We start from the raw sequence: 23,783 nt of genomic DNA on the forward strand, positions 1-23,783 counted from the left end.
CCACACCACCGTCTGGCCTAATCCTGTATTTCAAACTGTGCTATGTGGAGTTATGCTTCCCTACTTGAGGACATGCCATTAGGACCGAAAAGAGTCCGGAGAACCTTGGAGTTCTGAAGGAACCTCTACCAAGTGCATCAGTTTTGGTCCCCTAGCAACGGCGGGTCGATTACTCGGCGCTCGATTGGATTGGCTTGAGGCCCACCAGCGCTGCAATGCTCTGGGCGGAGCTTCTCGAAGCCCGCCCACTCCCCGGGTGCGCACGCGCAGAGAGTGGGCGGTGCGCCTAGGAAGAACGGAAGGTCGCAGCGCAGGCAATGGTCAGGCTGCACGCACGCCGAGCGGCTGAGGAGCCGGAAACGCGCCCCGAGTGGCTGAGAAACCGGAAACGTGCCCGGGGGGGTGCGGCCCTGAGGAGGTGGGCTTCCCTGGGCGGGGCCGGGCGGGAAACGTTAGGGGAGCCGTACTCGGGGTCCCGGGCGAGCCAGGGCTCCCGGGCCGAGGTCCGGCCGGATGAAGAGCGGGGCGGCTGGGCCGGTGCTCGCCAGCACGGGCCTGAGGTGGGCGACGCGGCCCGGTGGGCTAGGGCGGCCAGGGCGGGGGAAGGCCGGCGCTGATCGCTTTTCTCCCCTTCCAGGTCGGCCAGCCGGGCTGCCAGCGCTTCCGGAACGACAGCCCCGGGCGCCGCCCAGCATGCCCCGCACTGGGCGCGGAGCGAGGCCGCCAGCCCTCGGAGACGTCGGGCGGTCCGGGGAGGCGCGGCCACCCGCGGGATGTGTTAGCACGTGACACCGGCCCCGGCGCGCTCCCGTCGGACGCCGGTCCTCTGCACTGCCCGCGCAGGTGAGGAGGGCCGGGGAAGCCGGGAGGGTACCGCCGGGGAGGGAGTCTTTGTTTGGATACCTGTATGTGTGACATGTGAATGGATTGGAGCACCCGAACCTAACCCTCCCCCAGGCCCCCAGAAAAAAAAAATCCAGAGTGCTAGTTGATTCCAGGTGTGAGTGATTGTTTAGAGTAACTACACATTGTTAGCTGCTTGACACCTTTTTCCTGTCTCTGAGTTACGGTAGCGTTGATATTTTAATTCGAGTCGTCTGTTTTTGTAGTATCGCCCTTCACCTTTGGGTTGGGGGGTTAACTTTAGCCGGGGACGGTGGAGTGCGGAGATTTAAGTTATTAATTGTGCAAGCTTTGCGAATTAGAAGGTACTGTGCTAGCACAGTATAGAAACAAACCAAAGACGAAGTTGTATTTAGCTGGTATTTTTCAGAATCCTTTAAAAGTCTGTTTGGAATGTGGAAGAGAAAACGTATTGATTGAAATTATTGGAGCTGGTCGATGCATCTTGCAAAGTGATCGTATTTTTCCAGAAAACAGTGTGTGAGATCTGCACCTAACAAATGATAATGTAGGTTGTTTATAAACATAAAAACAGACTGATTTGCCGAAGATGCCAAAGTGAAGAAGACAGAATTCAGTATCTGTAGGTTTTCTTAGGATGTGATGTGAGACAGGTAGGTAGAATGGAATTGTCCTTCTGGAGGAGAGAGCCTTTTGAGGATCACAGTGTGCATTCCTTCCTAATGTCTTCTGTCTTTGACTACTTATTACCTTTGGTTTATGGCTGTTGAGGTCATCACATTTTAGGGACTCACAACAAAGCAGAAATCTGCTGAGCCTCTGCCATTAAAGTTTGATTTGAACTGGTTTGAGAAGGCCTAGGATTTCACACCGATGTTTATTCTGACATAAAGTTTAACATTCGGAACTTTCAGAATAGGAAGTGAAGCGACACGCTTTGCTCTAAAATTACTGCGGTTGGTATGTTTTAGGTTTTATGGTTCCAGTGGTGATGTTGTTTTAGGTATGGTTGCAGCCGGGAAAATTCAGAGAAGTTTGTTTTAAACCAGCTGGAGCCTAGAAACTCTGAGTTAAAGTAGCATGGCTTCTTTAGGCTACAAGGAGTTTCCATTCCTCTGAGAAAAAAATTGACTTTTGTTGATCTGTGGTCCTTCAGATAGTGTACCTCATTTGCCTGTGGTTCTAGTGGTTTTTCTGGTCAGGGTGATGAGTGGCCATTGCTTTACGGTCTTTCATGCTTAGTTGATGTCCAAAAGCTTGTTTTATGACTACCCTGTGGATATAGTGTAATTCAAGAAACAGGTCTGTATAGGACTTCATAGCTCACCGTTTAGTTAGGTCCTAACATAAATAGGACTCTGTAAAAGGCAAAAACAGTTCGTTTATAATTTGTTACTAGGCTAAGAGGTTGGACATCTTAAATTAGATCTGAGATCAAAACAGCTATACCTCTGACTAGTTACGTGATTTTAGGTTGTTCTTTAACCTCAAAAATCTAGGCTTTCTTCTAAAAATGGGGTTAAGGTGCCAGTGCAGGACTGGGGAAATGGCTCAGTGAAGAAAAACACTAGCTGTGTAGGGAGGCTGACAGTTCCAGTTAGGTCCCTGGAACCCACATACAAAGCTGTATGCAGTGCTGTGCATCTGTAATTCTAGCACTCCTTGGGGAAATGGGGAGGCTGACACCGGGGATCACCTTGGACGGAGCTGCAAACCACCTAGCCTGAGTGTAGCTCAGCAAAAATAATAAAGACCCTGCCTCAACAACATGGAAGTTGAGAACTGCCTCCAAACCTTCATATCCATGCTCAGCCCTCTCTTCACACACGTGCATGTGTGTTAATTAGAAAAAGAGGACAACACACTGGGTTAGCTAACATTCTGGTTGCTATGACAAAATGCAAGACAAGAAGCGCCCTAGAGAAGATGGTGTGCTCTGACCTACAGTTCAGGGGACAGTCCATTGTGGGGGGGGTGGGGGGGTGGCTAGTGACATGGCAGCCTGCAGTCTGGAAGCACAGGGAAATGCTGGCAATGGGCTTGCTTTCTCATTTTCATTTAGTACAGGGTCATCCTACCCCATTGAATGTGGGTGTTCCCCACCACATTCAGTGTGCATCTTACCTTTTCAATTAAACCTTCTGGAAACACCCTCATAGATACACTGAGAGGTGTATGCCCATGTGATTTGAAGTCCGCTGGTTGACAGCGAAGGTTTACCATCATACAACCTTGAAGTATGTGGTTTAGGAGAGGCAGGAGTAAATTACGTGTTCCAGTGAATATAGAATAGGGTGGGAAGTCATTAGAGATCTTTGAATGGCCTTCTGTGTAGCTTCTGTAAATGATAGTATGGTCTCTAACTTCTGATTAGAAACTAATATATATAGATTTAAAACTATTTATTTTAATTATGTGTGTGTGTCTGTGCCTATGCCGTGTGTGCAGGTGCCCTCGGAGGCCATAGGAGGGTGTGGAACCCCCTGGAGCTGGAGCACAGGTTTGTGAAGGCCCCTGATGGGATGTTGGGAACTGAACATGGTTACTGCAGACTGAATTCAAGTCCTCTGGAGGAGCAGGAAGGGCTCTTAACCCATGAGCCGTCTCTCCAGCCCTCTGTATTTTCTTTTGAGGCGAGATCTTGCTATGTAGTCTAGACTGACCTTGAGTTTACCGTTCAGTACAGGGTAAGCTTGGACCTTCTGGCAATCCTCCTGCCTCAGCCTCCCTAGTTCTGTGCCATCACACCTGGCTAAAACTAATGCCTTTAAATGACAACTGCCAGTACTGCCTTTTCCCCCAGCATCACTACTCCTTTAGATGTGCTTAGCGGCATTGCAAGAAGGGTGTCCAGAAAAGGTGATCTCTGATTCTTCAGCTGTCTGAAAATGGTCTGGGTATTAATAAGTCCGGGTGTTGGAATATCTTTGGCAGTCCTGTGCAGGGTGGTTGATGCCCTTTTATTGAGCTACTTCGTGATTTGAGGCATATGCTACATCTTTAAGCCTTAATTCCTCATCCACCTTCCTTTGCAGAATTAGTGTGAAAATTCAAAATTGTTTTAGTAGAGTTCTAGCAAAGCTTGCATGATGAGCCTCAGTGTGTGAGGGTATTAAGATTATTGTTTAATAAGGTACGGATACAGATTTTAAGAAATACTGATTCTTAGGAGAACGTGGTGCTTCTTTATGCCATTGGTAATCTGAATCAGACTCAGGATTACTTTTAACTCACTATAAAGAGGGTTAGTAAAACTATTTGAGTACTTTAAAATAGAATGCCTAAAAACTACTGGTTTGAGCAGATAAGCCAAATGGAAATAGTAACTACCATGAGAAGAAAAGCTTGGGTGATTTAACAAAACAAACAAACAAAATAAGCCACCATAGCTGGAGCTGTAGATTGTAGACTTGTGTCTTTGGGTGCTTGTGTAGGGTTTGGAGCAAGGTAGGCTGAATTTAAGTCCTGTGTATGGTATGAGATATTGACATGCATTAGTTAACTTTGAATCTCAGTTCCTTCTTGTGGTTTCGGAGTCATGTGCATAAAGATCAGTTGGTCAGGTCCTATCTCCCCATCCCTAGATTCTCGGCTCTTTTAACAAGAGGTTACTATGGTGTGTGCTTTTTCCTAGGATGAATGACATGAATTTGAGCCCAGTGGGGATGGAGCAGCTGTCTTCATCCTCTGTGAGCAATGCCCTGCCAGTCTCAGGAAGTCACCTGGGTTTGGCTGCCTCTCCCTCTCACAGCGCCATCCCTGCCCCAGGTGAGTGGGAGCCGTTGCACTTGAGCATTGTGCTCAGTTCTGAATGCATTTTAGGGTAGTACAGAGAAAGCAGTGAGTGGCCTCTGCCGAGTGTTTTGTATAGTTGCAGCATCCTAGTGGATGGGAGTAGCCGTTTTTTTCTGATCGTTTCTTTTGGGTTATTCTCTCTGATCCAGAGCTGACATTGACTTGGCTTTTTATCTGGGGCTTCTCATACTCATCTGGTTGACACTTTGACATCATGTCCCTAATTAATAGAGAGAATCAGTTAAGTTTCCTCTTTGAGATCGGCCCTGTCTTAGATGGGAAACTGAGTATCTGTAGGAATGTGCGAGGCCGGCTGTATGGGAAAGTGGTTCGAGAGATGGAGCTCCTGTGTGGAAGTCACTGTGAGCATGGGCATCTGCAGAGACACAGGACGCAGGAAGCTCACTCTTCCCTATCCCATGCCTTAGCATATAACTCCCTTTTTGTTGTTGGGAGATTTTGTTTTGTTTGAGAACTGGTCTTACGTAACCTGGATTGACCCCAATCTTAATATAACCAGGGTGACCTTGCACTCCTGATCCTCCTGGCTCCATCTCTCAAGTGCTGGGATTACGGACATGTGCCACCACACTTGGTTCTGAAACCCTTTTACTGTCTGGTTTTGTTTTCTTTTCCACTGAAGTGAAAAATGAGTAAGCTATTATTGTTAAGGATATGTAGCATTGTAATGTTGTATTGGACTTATGATAGTTCAGTAGTTCTTTGTAGTGAATTATATCCTGAATTAGTAAAATACAGCAGCTAAGTCAGATAAATTGAAATTAGCATCTCCTTCCTTAAAGTGTCAACACAAAACATTTTTAAAAATTAAAGTTTGTTTACGTGATGTTGTGTCTTTTGTTGGACTCTGTTGAAAACATGGTGCTTCTTTACACACTGATAATCTGAAGCAGACCAAGGATCACTTTTGTGTACCACATGTGTGCCTGGTGCCCACAGAGTCAAGAATAGGGAGTCAGACCCCTTGGAACTCAAGTTTCAGATGGTTGTGAACTACCATGTGGGTGCTAACGCTCTGAACCTGGGTCCTTTATAAGTGTAGCAAATGCTTTTAGCTGCTGAGCCATCTCTCCAGCCCCATAAAAACTTAAAAAAACATAACGGTGTATGCTCTAACCTCAGCATTTAAGAGTACAGGCAGGAAGATAGGAGTTGAAGGCCAGCCTTGGCCTTGAAACTCTCATTTAAAAAATTGTTAACCCATCTGTTTATCTCTTAGGCATTTCTTTTAGTAGATAGTCTTATTTAGAAAAGGCTTGTATTAAAAAATACTCCCTTTGGCTGAAGCATGCAAATCAGCACTGACTAAGGGGTGGATATTCATTTGATGCTTAAGCACAGGAAAAGTCATTTACGCATTCTGCCAGTGGGTGTGATCCAAGGTGGGTGTGGCCTAAGGGTCAGACTGTTTGGATTGTGAAGTATAGCACAGAAAGAAAGGGCTGAAAATAAACACATAGCGATCCGTGTCTAACTTTAATCTGGATGAATTCAGAGTACAAACATAGCTGGTTTTTGTTTGTTACATTTTTAAACAGGGTCTCACTATGTTGCCCAAGCTCAGCTTAAAACTCTTTCTGCCTCTGCCTTCCTGGTTCTGGGATTAAAGTAATGCACCATGATGCCAAGCAATTGAGTGCTTTCAAAGTGAAGTGTATCGTGATGAAAAGGGAAAATAAAGCTTTAAAAAAGTTATCACTGCAAGAGACCACACCTGTGAACAGTTTGTTTTTTAATGCTTATTTACCTTAAAGAGTCATTTTTACTGTTTTTAATTATGTGTAAGTATATGCACACGAGGGCAGGTGCCTTGCAGAGGGTCTGGCCTGGAGGACTGAAATGGCTGCAGGAATTGAACTCTGGTCCTGGTGGAGCAGTTCATGCTCTTAATCACTAGGCCGTCTCTCCAGCCCTGCTTTGTTGTTTTTAATGTAATTTGTTCTCTGATCTATTATGCAACTAGATTGTTAATTGTTTTGGTATTTGGGAGAAACAGCTGGAGGGTCAGCTTAGCACTTTAAAAATAACCTAATGTGCACACATACACACTAATCTGAGGGCCAGGTTTGGTCATGCACACTTGTAATCCCAGCATTCCACTGGGTCATAGGTCAGCCTGGGCTACATAGACCCTTTCCAAGAAGTAATTTGGGGACTAGGACTGTTTGGTTGTTATAGATGTTGCCCAGTACTGTCTTGGGTTACAAAGGGTACTGGGGAGATTCTTTTGTTTCTCTAAATTCCAAGAGTTTTGCCAGTGGTTTTTAGTTACTAATCTTCTTTTAATTAAGAAAAGCGATTTTTTTAAAGGTCTCCCGGTGGCAATTCCAAACCTGGGCCCCTCCCTGAGCTCTCTGCCTTCTGCCTTGTCTCTGATGCTCCCCATGGGAATTGGAGATCGAGGGGTGATGTGTGGGTTACCTGAAAGAAACTACACCCTACCTCCGCCACCTTACCCTCACCTAGAGAGCAGTTACTTCAGAACCATTCTACCTGGTAAGTTTTGTAGTTACTGTGTGGGGGAAGGTGGGGCTGGGGGATGGAACCATTCTGACCTCAGCTTCTGGAGGTTAGAATGAACATCTTTTTCTCTGTTATTATTGGATAGTAGTCTCTGGGTGTGTTGATATTTGTGTGCTTTGCTTAGAACATGCATATAGTTCAATATGAAGGAAGCAGTTTAATTAAGGAAATTCTTTTTTTTTTTCCATAGTCTTGTTAGTGTAGTTTTAATTCTCTTAATTATTATTTTTTTTTTGGAGTGGTGGGGATTGAACCTAGGGCCTCATGCATAATAGAAAGGCATATTACCACTAAGATACATCCGAAACTTTTTTTTTTTTTTTTTTTGGTGTTTTAAGACAGGTTTCTCTGTATAGTTTTGGTGCCTGTCCTGGATTTCTCTCTGTAGATCAGGCTAGCCTCAAACTCACAGAGATCCGCCTGACTTTGCCTCCTGAGTGCTGGGATTAAAGACGTGCGCCGCCACCACCCAGCGCCCCTTTCATTTTATTTTGAGACTGGCAACTGCCTCTGTAGCAGAGAATGACCTTGTTCCTGATACTCTTGCTTCCCGTCTTCAAAAGGCTAGATTACTGGCATGAGGAGGATTTTGTTGCTGGTTTGAGACAGGGTCTTGCTTGTAGCCCTGGAACCTGCTGTGTAGACAAGGCTGGCCTCAAACTTAGTGTCGGGATTATAGACGAGCTCCACCATACCTGGTGTATGTTACAGCTTTTTCTTTACACGTGTTGAGTGTGCAGGTATATGTTGGTGCCTGTGGAGGCTAGAGGTTAATGTAGTGTCTTACTCAGTTGTTCTCGACCTTCCATATGGAAGCTAGGTCTCACTGAACTCGGAACGTGCAGATTCAATAGCTAGTGTAACTAACCAACTTGTTCCAGGGATTATTGTTAGGCCACCATGCCCTCCTGGAATTTACATGGGCACTGGGGATCTAAACTCAGGTCTTGAGGCTTACATAGTGGTGATTTACCTGCGGAGTCATTTTCCAGTTCCCTATGGTACAATTCTGTTTCATTGTTGTTTTGTTTTTTTGAGAGAGGGTTTCTCTGTGTAGTCCTGGTTGTTCTGGAACTCACTCTGTAGACCATGCTTCCCTTGATCACCTGCCTCTGGCTCCTGAGTGCTAGAATTAAAGGCATGTGCCACCCCAGTCTCTCCCCTACTCCCACCTCCACCCCCTATCCCAGCTAACCAGTCTTTTATATAAAACAAATTATGATCACTGAATATTGATGTAGCATTTTTAATTCCATAATTAACCAGCTACCTGTAGTGCTTAAGCTTATTGACTTTTTATTTTGTTATAAAAGTATTACATATCCTCTTTTCAGACAGTTTAACAAACAGGGAGAAAGGGAGGCCACATTTGCCTTTCTGGTGTACTTCTGTCTTTTTGGAGTACTGATGGTTACAGTTTTTCATGATTTAAGACCGTGATTTCTCTGCGGTTGTGTGTCTTTTTTTCACTTTGTATTTTCCCTTGCTACTGCATGATTTTCATAACCCCTCTCTTGTCCTTTTTTGGAACACGCTTTCATTATGTTGCCCTGGCTGGCCTAAGGACTCACTATGTAGATCAGACTAGCTTTGAACTCAGAGACTTGCCCGCCTCTTTGCCAAGTGCTGCGATTAAAGGGGTGTGCCACCAAGCCCGACACCCATAATGGTCTTTTTAGATAGCATACCTGTGTTAATTCCGATGTTTGGGAAGCTGAAGCAGGGAGATAAGGAATTCAGACTACTGAATGGATATTTAGTGGCTTATTGCATCAGTCTTTATTGTTGGGCAGCTTGGTTTTTCCAGGTTTTATTGTCATTATAGCTGATGTTCTTAGGGGTGTCTTTGTGTATATTTGCAAAATACACTCAGGCATTTAGGGAAGGTTGCTGTAAATGGAATGTTTAATGCAAGACAGTATGGCCATTTTTGAGGTTCATAAATATACTGTGTTTTAGTATATACTCTCCCACTAGAAGTACCTCAGATGATATCCTATATGCTTGGAAGCATAGCTTTGGACTTGGGAAGTAGTTTAATAGTAAGACTTTTTTTTTTTTTTTGAGGCCCTGGGTCTGATCCTAACCTGCCCCCACCTCCCAAAAAAAGTTTCTGTAAAATAGGCTTCTTTTGAATCATTTAATTTGCTTTGATAATTTTTTGTTTGTTTGTTTTTTGAGACAGGGTTTCTCTGTGTAGCTTTGGTGCCTGTCCTGGATCTCACTCTGTAGACCAGGCTGGTCTCGAACTCACAGAGATCCGCCTGGCTCTGCCTCCCTGGTGCTGAGATTAAAGGCGTGCGACACCACCGCCCAATTGCTTTGATAATTTTATAACAAGTTCTTAAATCACTTTATTATTTACTTTTTTTTTTTTTTTTTGGTGGATCAAATTTTAGCATCTTAGGACCAAAGACTTGCAACCACACAGATATTAGAGATTCCATTTACGTTGTTTCTAGTTGGCTTTCTCAGATCAGCTTCCTGTGTTTAGGATTTGAGTTTCATAAAGAAACTCAGAATGGTATATGTACTACTTGTAGAGATATTGATTAAAGAAATAGCAGGTTATTTAACTCAGCTCTATTTGTAAAGAAAATGGTTTCTAGCACTTGAAATTTCTTACATTTAACAATGTGCTAATATCTCTTCTTTGATCTCTTCTCTTTTCTCAGGCATTTTATCTTATTTAGCTGACAGACCACCTCCTCAGTACATCCACCCCAACTCTATAAATGTTGATGGGAATACAGCGTTGTCTATCACCAACAGCCCTTCAGCACTAGATCCCTATCAGACCAATGGAAATGTTGGATTAGAATTAGGTGTTGTTTCAATAGACTCTCGCTCTGTGAACACACATGGTGCCCAAAGTCTTCATCCTAATGATGGCCACGAAGTGGCATTGGACACAACAATCACTATGGAGAATGTTTCTAGGGTTACCAGCCCAATCTCTACAGATGGAATGGCAGAGGAGCTTACAATGGATGGTGTTGCAGGAGAACATTCGCAAATCCCAAATGGCTCCAGAAGTCATGAGCCTCTCTCTGTGGATTCTGTGAGCAACAACCTTACAGCAGACACTGTAGGACATGGTGGTGTGATACCCATTCATGGGAATGGTCTGGAGCTTCCTGTGGTCATGGAGACAGACCACATTGCAAATCGGGTCAATGGGATGTCTGACAGTGCCCTCAGTGACTCCATCCACACCGTGGCCATGAGCACCAACTCTGTAAGCGTGGCACTCTCTACCTCACACAACCTCGCTTCCCTAGAGTCTGTTTCCCTCCATGAAGTTGGCCTTAGCCTAGAGCCTGTGGCTGTCTCTTCCATCACGCAGGAGGTTGCTATGGGGACAGGTCATGTCGATGTGTCCTCAGACAGCTTGGCTTTTGTACCACCTTCGCTGCAAATGGAAGACTCCAATTCAAACAAGGAAAACATGGCAACCTTGTTTACAATCTGTGAGTGTGCTTCGCTGTTCTCTTCTGGAAATACTTGGTTTTGTTTTTTAAAAGTATATGTGTTTGAGAGTTTGGCCTGCATGCATGTATATGTACCACGTGTATGCCTAGTGCCTGCAGAAACTAGGACAGGGCCGGGCGGTGGTGGCGCACGCCTTTAATCCCAGCACTCGGGAGGCAGAGCCAGGCGGATCTCTGTGAGTTCGAGGCCAGCCTGGACTACCAAGTGAGTTCCAGGAAAGGCGCAAAGCTACACAGAGAAACCCTGTCTCGAAAAACTAAAAAAAAAAAAAACTAGGACAGTGCTGGATTCCCTGGAACCAGAGTTACAAATAGTGTGAGCCATCATGTGGCTTCTGGGAATCAAACCTGGATGGTCTGCGAGAGTAGCAAGTGCTCTTAATTGCTGACCCTTCTCTACAGATCCCAGATGCTGGTTTTAGAATGCCATTGTCCTGACTAGTGTTTGATATAGTCTGACGCTAGTTAAGGGAGTGGAGAAGAATTCCATGTTAGACTTTTTCTTTGCTCTCATACTATCCTTTTATTAATCTGGTGCCATTTCTTCAAGTCAAATACTATATGCGCAGTTTATTGGTTCTTACATTGACTTTAATACAGTCATGTCTGTATTTTACTAACTAGTTGTAGCCCTATAATTAAGGTATTTCCCAAACAGCATTACAGGAGTAAAACAGCACAGGTAATCTTGGTGATGTACATTGTACTCTTTGAGCGTATGCCAGGAGAAAGTAACTAGGAAAATGTAGGTTGATCTGCAGTGGTTTGTCCTAGAGTGTATGAGTTACTATAGTTGGACATGTGAAAGTTCTTTTTGATTGGGCAAAAATGGTTGATTTGTTGGTTTCACTTTGTGCTTAAGCCATGCCAGAAACTTTTCATCTGCTCACTGTCTGCTGTGCTCTGCCAGATGAGGGGATAGGGCAGTCTACCAAGACAGTACAGACCTGGAAGAACCTGTAGCCTGATGGGAGGCCTGAACAGAACATGGGCAGCTATAGTACATAGTAACAATAAAAGTGTCATGATGAGATTAAGCTCATGGTGTTTACGAACAAGTAACTAAGCTGTGGGAGGATCGGCAGCATATGTGTTAGCACAGGCCGGAGGACCGGAGAGATGGTAGGCAGTTGATAGGAAGACAGCCGTTGGCACCTGTGAGTGCCTAGAATGAAAAGAATCATAATGGTTCAGATGGTTGTAGTGGAAATGGGGCTGAGGGAACAGTCACCTAGGGAGACAGGCAGGAGCAGAACATACAGGACTGTTAAGACCTGTCAGGGTTTTAGGAGTAAGAATTGCTGTGGGCTTCTACTGCAGTGTGAGCTGCTAAATTTGTTAGAGGCAAGTATTGTAGGGAGATAACGCTGAAATTGAGTAAAAGGTGATTTCCTGTCTTCACAGAAGTAAGATGAAGAAAGTAGAATGTTTGTGGGATAGTCATTTAGAGCTTGTAGGTAGGATGAGGGGGTGGTGCTAGGGAGACAGCTGTTTCCTGCATGCGAAATTCCATAAACGTTATGCCTAGAGGTGGGGAGGGGAGTGATGAATCCATTCAGTGTGTAAGGTGCTCAGTAGAGATGTCTAATGGAGCTGAGGGAGGGATTATCTAAAGGTAGTAATCATGGCCATGGTAGTGGGATGAAACCATCTGGTAAGGATACAGAAGAGCTTCTGAATATAGTGAACAATAGGGTCCAAAATTCAGAAGCCCGTCAGTGAGAGCCCCTCTGTATTGGTCTTTAAAGTCTGCTGTCAGTGTAATTGAGACCCTTCTTACGGGCTGATTTAGTATTCGCATTTGATACTGAGTGGAAACAGCTATGTGAACTATATGCCCGTCTGTCTTTCACGCATGCTGCCTGCAGGGTGCACTCTCTGTGACCGAGCCTACCCCTCAGACTGCCCTGATCACGGACCAGTGACTTTTGTTCCTGACACACCAATAGAGAGCAGAGCAAGGCTGTCCCTCCCAAAGCAACTTGTTCTCCGCCCGTCCATTGTGGGGACAGAAGTTGGTAAGAATTTTGGAAGAGACCACATAATCCCATCAAGTCTCCTTTCCTTATGGGGTGGAGTTGTAAGTTTGTGTGTAATTAGTGATTAGTTGATTTAAAAGTCAGTGGCTTAAAATGTGTACTGTTAGGGAATAGTTGACTTCCCTGATGGTGAGAATAGTAAAGCCTGTGTGCAGAGCCTCTCCTGAGTCAGAATTGAATAGAAGCACAAACCCTGGCCTGAGTCTTTGGAGACCTGTCCTCAGCTCTTACATCCACTCAACAACTGGCGTGCTATCATGCTCTTTGAAACTTGTTTTCTATTAAAACATGGAAAATTAGACTTTGATAATTGTGTGGTGTGGAAGATAAGCAGATTTTTAAAAAGTATAATTGTGTAACACTCTTTAGGAAGGAGTCTAGATGACCAGGGCATTATTTACTCGTATCTGAATTACACAGCTTCCAAGTTACTGTGCCAACTCTTTGAAAATATCAAATTGGGTTTATTATTTTTCAGCCTAAGCTCAGGCATGAATCTTGAAAGCACTAAACAACTTAGATAATGATCATACAATACATTAAGCATAAGAGATTTTTGGAAACTTATTTTATATAAATTGTTTTTTTTGATAAAATGTTTTCTGGTCTCTTGCTAAGATATGGAGGAATGTAGGTTTTGTGTGTGTACAGCAGGAATTTGATTTTGCTTTTTCTGCATTTCAGTTTAAGTGTGTGCTCGCACGCAAGCATGCGCACACACGTGCTGTGCATGCTGCTATGTGGGTATAGGTGCACACATGCCGTGACACACATGTGCAGGTCAGAGAACAACTTGGGTAGTGGGACTCTGTAGGTGGACCCCAGGTCACTAGGCTTTCAGGAGAGGTGCTTTTCCCCACTGACCCGTCTTTTTGGGCTCTTGTCTGTTATTGTAGGCTCGCCCCTAAGTCTTAGCTGTCTCAGGATGGTTGACACATAGAAGTCGTTAGCTCCTGCCTTAGTGCCCTTGTTAGTTTATGTTTAAATCACTGTAGTTGGTGTACTTCTGTTGATAGGTGTGTGGACTGCAGAGACCATTCCTGTGCGCACTTGCTTCGGGCCTCTGATTGGTCAGCAGAGCCACTCCATGGAAGTAGCAGAGTGGACAGACAAGGCAGTTAACCACGTCTGGAAGGTCAGTGTTGAAGAAGCCTGGCTGGCTTTTGGCTGCCCATGCTGGCTTCAGTCTCTGAGCCTTCCTCTTTAGCTTCCCAGATGTTGAGATTATACCATGCCACTGCCATGCTTGACGTTTTGGGCTGTTTTCATTATTTTGTGATGGTTTAGAAAGGGACAACTCAAAATCTCCCAGGACTGAGCGTGCATTCACCTGTCCATTATTTATTTTGTATTACATTCTCTTATTTCTGGTATAAAATCTTTACAGTAGTGTCCCAGCTGTTGAACAAATAGGGATAAACTGATATAATTTTTATTTTATGGATTAATGCAGTGATTTTGATCTCTTTAAAAGATTTATCTTTATTTTATATGTGTGTGTGTGTTGCCTGAATGAATGTGTACCACTTCGTGCAGTGCCTGTAGCGGCCAGAAGAGGGTGTCAACCCCTGGAACTGGATTTACAGACGTTACGAGCCTCCGTGTGGGAGCTGGGAACGGAACCCAGAGCCTCTGCAAGAGCAGCTAGTGCTGTTAACCACCAGGCTACTACCTGAGCTCTAATTTGAGTCATTTTATTTATGCATTTTGATTTCTTGTGGCTACTGAGGCTATGAACTTTGTTTACAAAATAAATGTTTTTTGTTGTTTTTGTTTGTTTGCTTGTTTATTTTTTGAGACAGAGTTTCTCTATATAACCCTGCTGTCCTGCAACTCACTGTGTAGACCAGGCTGACCTCAAATTCAGAGATTGCCTGCCTCTGCCACCTGAGTGCTGGGACTAAAGGCACACTTGTCATAAAAGTTATTTATGATTGACTAAACATTCCTCAAATATTTGGCTTAGAGAATAATTCTAGCATTAGCTGCAGTTATCTCTCTTAGTTTCCTAATAGGAATAAAGATTTTGACATCAATGGCTATACTAGTAACATGATATAGAATCTTAAAGAATGGTGGGTACAGAACTGAAACAGCGAGGCAGTGCATCATAGGGGACTTCAGTTTTGATGTCTGACTGGAAAAATGGGTGGGGGTGGTCCTCAGCAGATAGCCAGTCCCACAGTACCTATCTGGTAGTGTTGATAAAGACAGACAGACAAATAAGACTGTATTTTATCTTTGTAGCTAAAAGGTACTCAAGAGTGGTGTCATTCTATACACAGAGCAGCACCTAAAGACTGCTGGTGCTCCTCCTTGTACTTCTGGAAGTAGGAAGAGTGTGAAGTAAACGTGCAGAGGCCTAGCTAGCATTTACTAGATGAGTGAAGGAAAGGTTTTCCGTTCCCTTGATGTGTATGCATGCCTTCTATTGGCAGATATACCACAGTGGTGTCCTAGAATTCTGCATCATCACAACGGATGAAAATGAGTGTAATTGGATGATGTTTGTGCGCAAAGCCAGGTAAGGGGGGTTTAGATAAAGGGTCATTACCATTCAGATAGTTTTTCAATAGGAAACTTTACATGAGATATGAAAGAGCTGTAGAATACAAGTTACCACCCTCGACGTGCTTCAAGCCCAAGCCTTTTCAGCATTTCATTCTGTAGTAGCTGACTGGGTGACTGTAAAGCAGAGTATGTCTCTTTTTAAATAAACATTTTATTTAGCTTCTGGTGCAGTGATCCATGAGTTTGCTAGTGAATGCCTCTTCATATTAGCGATAGTCTTTTTCTGGCTATTATTGGAATTAATTTTCGTTAGCTTTCTATCTTTCTATATTTGTCATAAAGAAATTTTAAGACTTCACGAACATTGTAACTCAGGCCTATGATACCCAGTGCCCAGCCCTTGGGAGCCTGAGGCAGGAGGATCTCTGCAAGGTCTAGGCTGCTCTGGGCTACATAGGGAAGTTCTAGGTTAGCCTGAACATAGATTGGGACCTATCTCAAAACAAACAGGAACAATTCATTTTATTTATCTTGTGTTTGTTTTGAAATAGGATGTCATTATGTACATCAGGCTGGCCTGGAACTTGGAGCAGTCCTCCTGTAATCAATCCTGTCTCAGTCTCTGGAGTGCTGGGATTACAGGTGTGAATTGCCCGTGCCTAGCTACTTACTCATTTTCCATCTAGTAACAGTCTGTGGTGTTTCTGACTATAAAGGATAACCACCTATGTACCTAAGTAAAAATTGTTTCTCGCAATCCCTAACAGGGTGGATAGAGAATTACAGAAATGATGAGAAAATAGTTCCATCTAATCTTCCATATTGGATTCTGCTATAGAGGGCATGGCATATCTAGTATATATTTCAAAATTAATATACTCAGAGGGCAGGAGATGTAGCTTATTGGTAGGATTGCTTGCCTAGTGTGTGAAACGCATTAGTTTGGTGCACAGCAGTGAATAGAAAGTGCCCTTAAACCAAGTATGGTGTTATACACCTGGAGCCCTAGCTGTTTAGGAGGCTGAATGGAAAATTAATTGAGGCCAGGAGTTTACAACCAGCCTGAGCAACACAGTGAGACCTGTTCTCTTACACTTGATCTGTTACATGTGATTATGTAGGAACCGTGAAGAACAGAATTTGGTGGCTTATCCCCATGATGGAAAAATCTATTTCTGTACCTCACAAGACATCCCTCCTGAGAATGAACTGCTTTTCTATTATAGCCGAGACTATGCTCAACAGATTGGTAAGTCTGTGAGACTTGTTGTCATGCATCTGGTGCCGTACTGTCGGTGACCAGAGAGAGTGCAGTAATGATTTTAATTACAGCTACTATCATTGTTTTATTAACAATTGAAGCTCGGGAGTCAGATATTAGGGTATAAGCCTGATAGATCCATGGAGTGACTGGAAACCATCAGCTGGCCCTCTTCTCCACCTTTTCAGATCAAAAGGACCCGTGAATCTTTTCAGGCCCCTCCTTCCTCTCTGTAGTTAATCTTCATCTGGGTCCTCGAGAAGACTCTATGGTTTATTATGGCCAGCTGAATGTGGACTCCACCCTCTGTATCAAGGTGTAACTCCGTTTGGCGGTCTCGGAGTGACAGCACAAATGGATCTCCTGCAACAGATTTTATAGTGAGGGCTTTAAGAAAGCAAGCTCTTAGCTCTGTGTGCGAGGGGACAGAAATCTGTAGCTCTTCACTAGCTTGATGTTACTGATTTTCAAATAAATAAGCTTTGGTTGTAGGTCTTTGAATCAGGGCTTGAAACTCCCTGAAACTGCTGTTTTGAACTTCTTGAAAGTTAGCAAAGTCCCTTGGGTTTGAGTTAATGTTTTTTTTTCCTCCTTCCCCTGTGTTTCATTGACAAGTCTATTTAAAACTGTGTGCACTACAAAATGTAAATGGTTTCTCCAGTAAAAAGACTTTATTAATCAATCTCGTGTTTACCATGTGCTTTTTGTGTGCCTTGGTACACTACTTTAGATGACAGAAATATAGCACTGAACAAGATATCTTAATTTGACAGGTTAGACATTTTGATAGAGGGGAAAATTCTTTGATTTATTTTAATCATCAGTAATTAATGTCAAGAATAATTTTGAAATTAAAGTAACAGGAGATGTTGATTTAATTTTTTAAAGGTGTTCCTGAACACCCAGATGTGCACCTCTGTAACTGTGGCAAGGAGTGCAATTCCTATTCAGAGTTCAAAGCTCATCTGACCAGCCACATCCATAGCCATCTCCCTGGCCAGGGCCACAGCAGCAGCCACGGGCCGAGCCACAGCAAGGAAAGGAAGTGGAAGTGTTCCATGTGCCCGCAGGCTTTTATCTCTCCTTCGAAACTCCATGTCCACTTTATGGGTCATATGGGCATGAAGCCCCACAAGTGTGATTTTTGTAGCAAGGCTTTTAGTGATCCAAGCAACCTCCGGACACACCTCAAAATACATACAGGTAAGCTGTATTGAACCATCGGCATGGGGTTTTTATAGCAATTAGAAATTGCAGCCGTAAAGACTGGGCTGAAGAAATTATTGGAGGTAGAGTTGTAATAGGTCACAGAAAGTGTCCAGATGGCTATGCGGGGGATGTCATTGGGTGGTAAGCCTCTGAGATGGGAAACCTCAGGCTACTCAGGGTGTTACTTCCGGTTACAAAGGTATTTTACTTTAAGGAATCCTGTGTAGCTTGAAGGAGCCTGGAAGAATAATTAATAATCAGACATTGATCCTAGTGTTTTCATTTCAGCAGAGGGGAGTCCATCAGTGCCTCTGAGCTTCCCTCTGCAGCTTTTCCTGCCGTTAGTCAGGAGTGCTCAGTAAACACTGCCCAGTTTCCATATTTGAGCTTCCATTTTCTAAACTCCATGGAAACCAGTCTCTTCAGCTCTTAAAAAAATGATTTTTGTATTGTATGCATATGGATATTTTGTCTGCATGTATGTATGTGTACCACTTTTATGCAGGTGCTGTGGAAGCCACAAGAGGGCATCCATCCCTGGAACTCAAGTTCCAGATGGTTGTGAGCTGCCATAGGGTGTGGGGAACTGAACCCAGGTCCTCTGCAAGGGTAGCTAGTGAGCCACTGCTTTTAACCATTGGCCCATCTCTGTAGCCCCTCAGCTCTTTCCTCCCATATATAGTACAGAGTAACCAGTGAGGTTTTCATTTTCTTGGTTGACCCATTTGTTCTACAGATCACCAAGAGGAAGTTTCCTCCTCAGTCCATTTATTACTAGGTAGTTGGAGCAGAGACCATGTGTCCTCCAGAAGTTAAAATATCCACTATACTTTTTCTTTTTTCCCTCCCTCCCTTCCTTTTTCTTTCCTAGATTTGCCAACCTAGAGTTTTTCTTAAAATATACTTGGAAGGATTTGTTCAATGGAAATGTTGGCCTGTAGACCTATAGACGTTTGCTATAGTTTGTGAGTGGTTAGCTCTTTTTTTTTTTTGAAGTGAGTCTCATTAGCTTAGGCTAGCCTCACACTTGCTGAGGATGACTTTGAATTAATTTCTTTCTTCCTTTGTTTTTTGTTTATTTGAGACAGGGTTTCTCTGTGTAGCAAATAGTCCTGGAAGCCCTGGAACTTACCATGTAGACCAGGCTGGCCTTGAACTCAGAGGATCCGCCTGCCTCTGCCTCCTGAGTGCTCGAATACAAGGCATGCACCACCGCTGCCTTGAATTTTTGACCCTCCAGTATCCATTTACTAAGTGTTGGGCTCTGAGGCATGCACTGCCGTACCTGGCTAATGTGGTGCTGGAAATTGAATTCAGCGCTTTAGGTATGCTAGGCAGGTACTCTGTCAACTGTTATATTGCTAACCCCAAGTTCTTTTACTAGAACTTAGCTAGGTACTGCTATTGTAATATTTTTTCTTCTTCAAAGTTTGTATCATGTGCCATATGTACTTTAGATAAGAAGTCTCAGGAGGTCATACTTACTGGCTCTGCTAGCTTTAGTTTAGGTTGCAAATGAATGGCCTAGACTGTTTTAGGTAGGAGCATAGGGAATGAAGTGCCAGGCATGAGTTAGTTCTGCTTGATTCTTGCATGGGCTGCTTCTCCAAACATGCCTGCTTGTCCGAGCATCTGTAGTTATTTTATTCTCAGTGCGATGTCTTGGGTTAAATTGCAGGTCAGAAGAATTACAGGTGTACTTTGTGTGACAAGTCTTTCACCCAGAAGGCTCACTTGGAGTCACACATGGTCATCCACACGGGTGAGAAGAATCTCAAGTGTGATTACTGTGACAAGCTGTTCATGAGGAGGCAGGACCTCAAGCAGCATGTGCTCATCCACACACAGTAAGTATCCTGCAGTGAGGATGCTGCCTGTGGGTGGTGAGCCATTATGTGTGCCTCCCTGCACCTGAGGTGCCCAGTGAGCACCTGCTTCTTGCCCTTGTAGATAGAGGCTGTTGCCTCCTGTGTTCCAGAGAGCCAAGCAGTGCTTGGGCTTTATTGTGGAAGAGTTCACTTGCCTGTTCCTGATCTTATTTTTATACATTCTTTGTGTTTAGTTTTTAATCCATGTTTTTAAAACAATTCACTCACCAACAAGTTTTTTAAAATGACATCTTTGATGATTGGCATTGTGCTAGGGGATAGAGATACAGAGAAGAAAGACATTGTCTTCAAAGAGCTCCAAGTTTGGGAAATGAAACAAGTCAGTCAGGAGTTACCATGTGGAGTTGTATGGGTGTAGAAGACCATACAGAAACAGCACTCGGCCTGATACAGCAGTCTACTTCTGTAGTTCATCCACTCGGGAGACTGAGGCAGACGACTGTGAGTGAGGTAGAGAAAAGGGGGGCTGGAGAGGTGGCTCTGTGGTTATAAGCACTGACTGCTCTTGCAGAAAACTTGCATTTTATTCCAAGGTCCCACATGAAGGCTCACAACCATCCGTAACTCCAATTCCAGGGGATCTAGCATGCTCTTCTGGCCTCTGTGGGCACCAGGCAGGCAAGTGTGGTGCAGAGATATACATGCAGGCAAAACATTCGTACACATAAAATAAAAATAAATCTTAAAAACAATATAGGAGTTGGCAGTACAGCCAAGTAGTGGAGACGTTGTTTAGTTTGAGGTCAGGGGTCCAGTTCCCACTACTGAGGGGGACATATAGCCAACTTTAGGATCAGTTAGAGTTAAGAACCTACAGTAGGGTAAGGAACAAGAAGGAGTGATATTCTGGGTGGTGACGCTTGTGAAGTAGAATAGACAGGAACACAGAAACCAAGAATATAGAATGTGTGTCCCGCTTTGGTGTTTGTTTGTTTTAATTTTTAAGACAGGGTTTCTCTGTGTAACAGCCCTGGCTGTACTAGAACTCAGTCTGTAGACCAGGCTGTCTTGGAACTCACAGATTTAACTCAAGTTGTCAGGCTTCAGGCAGATGCCTTACTTGCTGAGCCATCTTGCTGGCTCTATAAAGGATCTTTCACAACAAAGTCTTCATTAGTGTCATTACTGATGTGAAATTTTAGAAGACTGGACCTTGATTATCAAATAGAAGTTGTATGGTGTGAGAGCTTAGAAGATCTCAGGGGTCATGGAAGCTCTCTTATCAGTGCAGATGCTCACAACAACACTGTAAACAGCATCCTCCTAGTGGGAGAACATAGCCATGATCAAGCTGGAAGGTGGGCACTTTGCAGAATGAGCTAGCCATGGGATATACTCATTTTCAGAATGTCTCTGGCAGAGAGGGTTGTTCTTTCTTTCTGAATACCATACAGTCAATGTACTCTTGTATCAGTTTTGTTCCAGTTGAGCTTCTGTCTTCATTCTGACATCTGTCCTCGCAAAGGTTTAAACATAGGCTTATACTTCTTGTTTTCGGGGTGGGAGTGTGTGTGCGCTATGAATCCAAACTGTGGTCCTCCACATGCTAGGCAAGTACTCTACCACTGAGCTACATCCCCAGCCCTAACAGTTCTATAAAGTAACAGCTTTTTCCGTAATTTGTGGTCACTGTCATGTTTCCCTATAGCTCTCTTTATCAGGGCACATGTCTCTGTAGTTTCTGCAGCTAGTCCTATTGGTTAGTTTCAAGTTTGGTCCCCATAGGTGACACAGTTATTTTTGTTTTTTGGTGTTTTTTTTTGCTTTTTTTGAGACAGGGTTTCTCTGTAGCTTTGCACCTTTCCTGGAACTCACTCTGTAACCCAGGCTGGCCTCAAACTCACAGATCCACCTGGCTTTGCCTCCCGAGTGCTGGGATTAAAGGTGTGCATCACCACTGCCCGGCTGACACAGTATTTTTGATATCATCTGTTTTGTGTAGAGTGCTTGGTTAGTGTGCAGGAAACAGCAGGGCTGTCGTCTCCTTTGACCTTGAAGATGGGTGCATCTTTTGATCCAAGTATCCCCTCAGTATATATAAGAAAAACATACAAATAGAGAGATATTCATGGAGTCGTGCTAGTGAAAATATAAAACTGAAAGCCACCAGAATATCCACTGAGAAAAGAAAAGCCAATTGCAGACTGTAAGTACTTCATATTAATGGAAAGGAACAAACTATAGGTACATGTGCAACTTGAGTGAATTTCAGTGAAAGAAATCACATTTGTACTGGATGGTCCTGTTTGCATAGTGCTCCAGGAAGGGGAAAGTGGCCAGTTCTAAAAGCTCCTACAAAGGCCTAGATTAGGGAGTGTGTGTGGCTTGTCATTTACACCCCCAAAGCAGATGTTCTTGTGTTCCTCTTAGAGAACGCCAGATCAAGTGTCCGAAGTGTGATAAACTGTTCTTGAGAACAAACCACTTGAAGAAGCATCTTAATTCTCACGAAGGAAAACGAGATTATGTCTGTGAGAAATGTACAAAGGCTTATCTGACCAAGTACCATCTCACTCGCCACCTGAAGACCTGCAAAGGGCCCACCTCCAGTTCCTCAGCACAGGAGGAGGACGAGGAGGACGACTCTGAAGAAGATGATCTCCCAGACTCCATGAGGACAGATGACTGTAGGATGAGCAGTGCTATTTACTCAGCAGACGAGTCTCTCTCCACACATAAATAAAAGGAAAACTGCTCTGGATGGACCATGCGTTAGGAAAACACAAAACCAACTCACTGCAGATGGGACTAGCTAAAGCACGGACAGGAGAGGATCCAGATGGAGTCTTTAAGATGGCCTGGAGACGAGGCACGTGTCTGTCCTCTTAAGTAACGGCTGGCAAGGAAAGGCCCAGCTGTTGCTGTCTGTTCTTTATTACATAGTTATCTGGGAGATGCAGTTATGCCTGAGTCAATGTGGCCTTTTGTTCATACAAATCAGATTTATCTCATGTTGGTTTTTTCCTCCAGCCAACATGACTGACCCCAGCCATCCCCACTGTTGACCACATACTAATGCACTATTGTAAGGTGTGCATTTCACAGAGAGAATTGCAGCACAGCAGTGCAAGTGTTCAGGTGACTATAATTCATTATATTAAAAAAGAAAAGAAAAGTAACACCTGCCTAACTTCTGGCCACTTGAGAGTTTAGATCCTGTTTCCCCATCTCAGCAGGTTGAGAGGGCAGGTAAAGAAGCATTCATGGGTCAGAGGACAGTGACTGGTAGAGGAAAAGGCCCACAAAACCACCTTCGATGGAACCCAAGCTTAGCCACCTGGTTATGTGTACATGCACATCTTTGTGGTCTAGCCTTCCGTCATTCAGTGAGGACCTGGAATTAACAGTGTCCAAATAATGCCTGCTGGGTCGTCTCCTGTCAGTAAGTGCGCATGGACTCACTTGACAAGACTGGTACTTCAGCCTACAGCAGGAAGGAGGGGAATGATCTTATGTAGGTTTACTTTATGAAAACCATTAAGATGTTGCTCGCTGAAAGCAACAAGTAGTTCCAAATGCATTGGTGGGTTTCACAGTTAGGCCTTCCCAGTTGTCTTCCTTGTTAAAGGTCCTCACCAGCTAAGTGTAGAGGATACCAAAGGATCTGAAAGGTAGAGAAGGCTATTAGTCACCATATGGGTCTGTTTTCAGGTCCCTGTGAGCAGGCATAGCCAGCTTTTGGAAGAAGCAGAAACATCCTCAAGTTGACAGATTGGTGGAACATGCCTTCCTGCTCAAGGGTCCAACCCTGGCTTGAGTAGAGGAAGGACTCTGCTGGGAAGGTTTTGCTGCTAATGTATTTATGGGATGAATGTATTTCATTCAAATCTGTATTCCTTTAGGAAGAATTAAAATCAAAATTTTTAATGAAAATGTGGAATTTCTCATAATCTTTTGTGGAGGAAGGACTCGAAGTTTAAGAGAGAAGACATCTTTTGCTCTGAGGTCATACCCTATTGTTCCTGTGTAATGGTGCTTAGACAGACTACCCTCTGGGGTTTGTAGCCTCTCCTGCTGCTGTCTTCCCATGGCAGGGAAGGCCTTTATTGTCTCCTTGGAAACTAACAGGTTTACAGTTGAAGTCAAGTGCTGTGAGTAGCTAGAGGTGACTCCTAACACCAAGGGACAAAGCCTCACTCATCACTACTAATGCTCAAAGTAATTTCTCCCCTTTTTCAGG

General features: G+C 43.9%; 1 protein-coding gene across 2 annotated transcripts; it reads left to right on the plus strand.

The window, feature by feature from the left end:
- The first annotated feature begins 432 nt into the window (after positions 1-432).
- Positions 433-23,476, plus strand: Prdm4 (PR/SET domain 4). Of its 2 annotated transcripts, XM_059245394.1 has the most exons (12): positions 434-560; positions 638-843; positions 4,499-4,632; positions 6,991-7,176; positions 9,879-10,673; positions 12,563-12,712; positions 13,750-13,868; positions 15,172-15,257; positions 16,366-16,493; positions 17,394-17,708; positions 19,393-19,561; positions 21,974-23,476. In XM_059245394.1, the coding sequence occupies exons 3-12, from the start codon at positions 4,500-4,502 to the stop codon at positions 22,284-22,286; spliced, it is 2,394 nt and encodes a 797-aa protein (XP_059101377.1). In that variant the 5' UTR covers positions 434-560; positions 638-843; position 4,499; the 3' UTR covers positions 22,287-23,476. The 2 variants fall into 2 exon arrangements, with proteins under 2 accessions (XP_059101378.1, XP_059101377.1); XM_059245395.1 differs by lacking the exon at positions 19,393-19,561 and having other exon boundaries at positions 433-560; positions 21,974-22,142.
- Positions 23,477-23,783: the final 307 nt, after the last annotated feature.

Source organism: Peromyscus eremicus, chromosome 18 (assembly GCF_949786415.1).
Source record: "Peromyscus eremicus chromosome 18, PerEre_H2_v1, whole genome shotgun sequence".
Lineage (NCBI taxonomy): Eukaryota > Metazoa > Chordata > Mammalia > Rodentia > Cricetidae > Peromyscus > Peromyscus eremicus.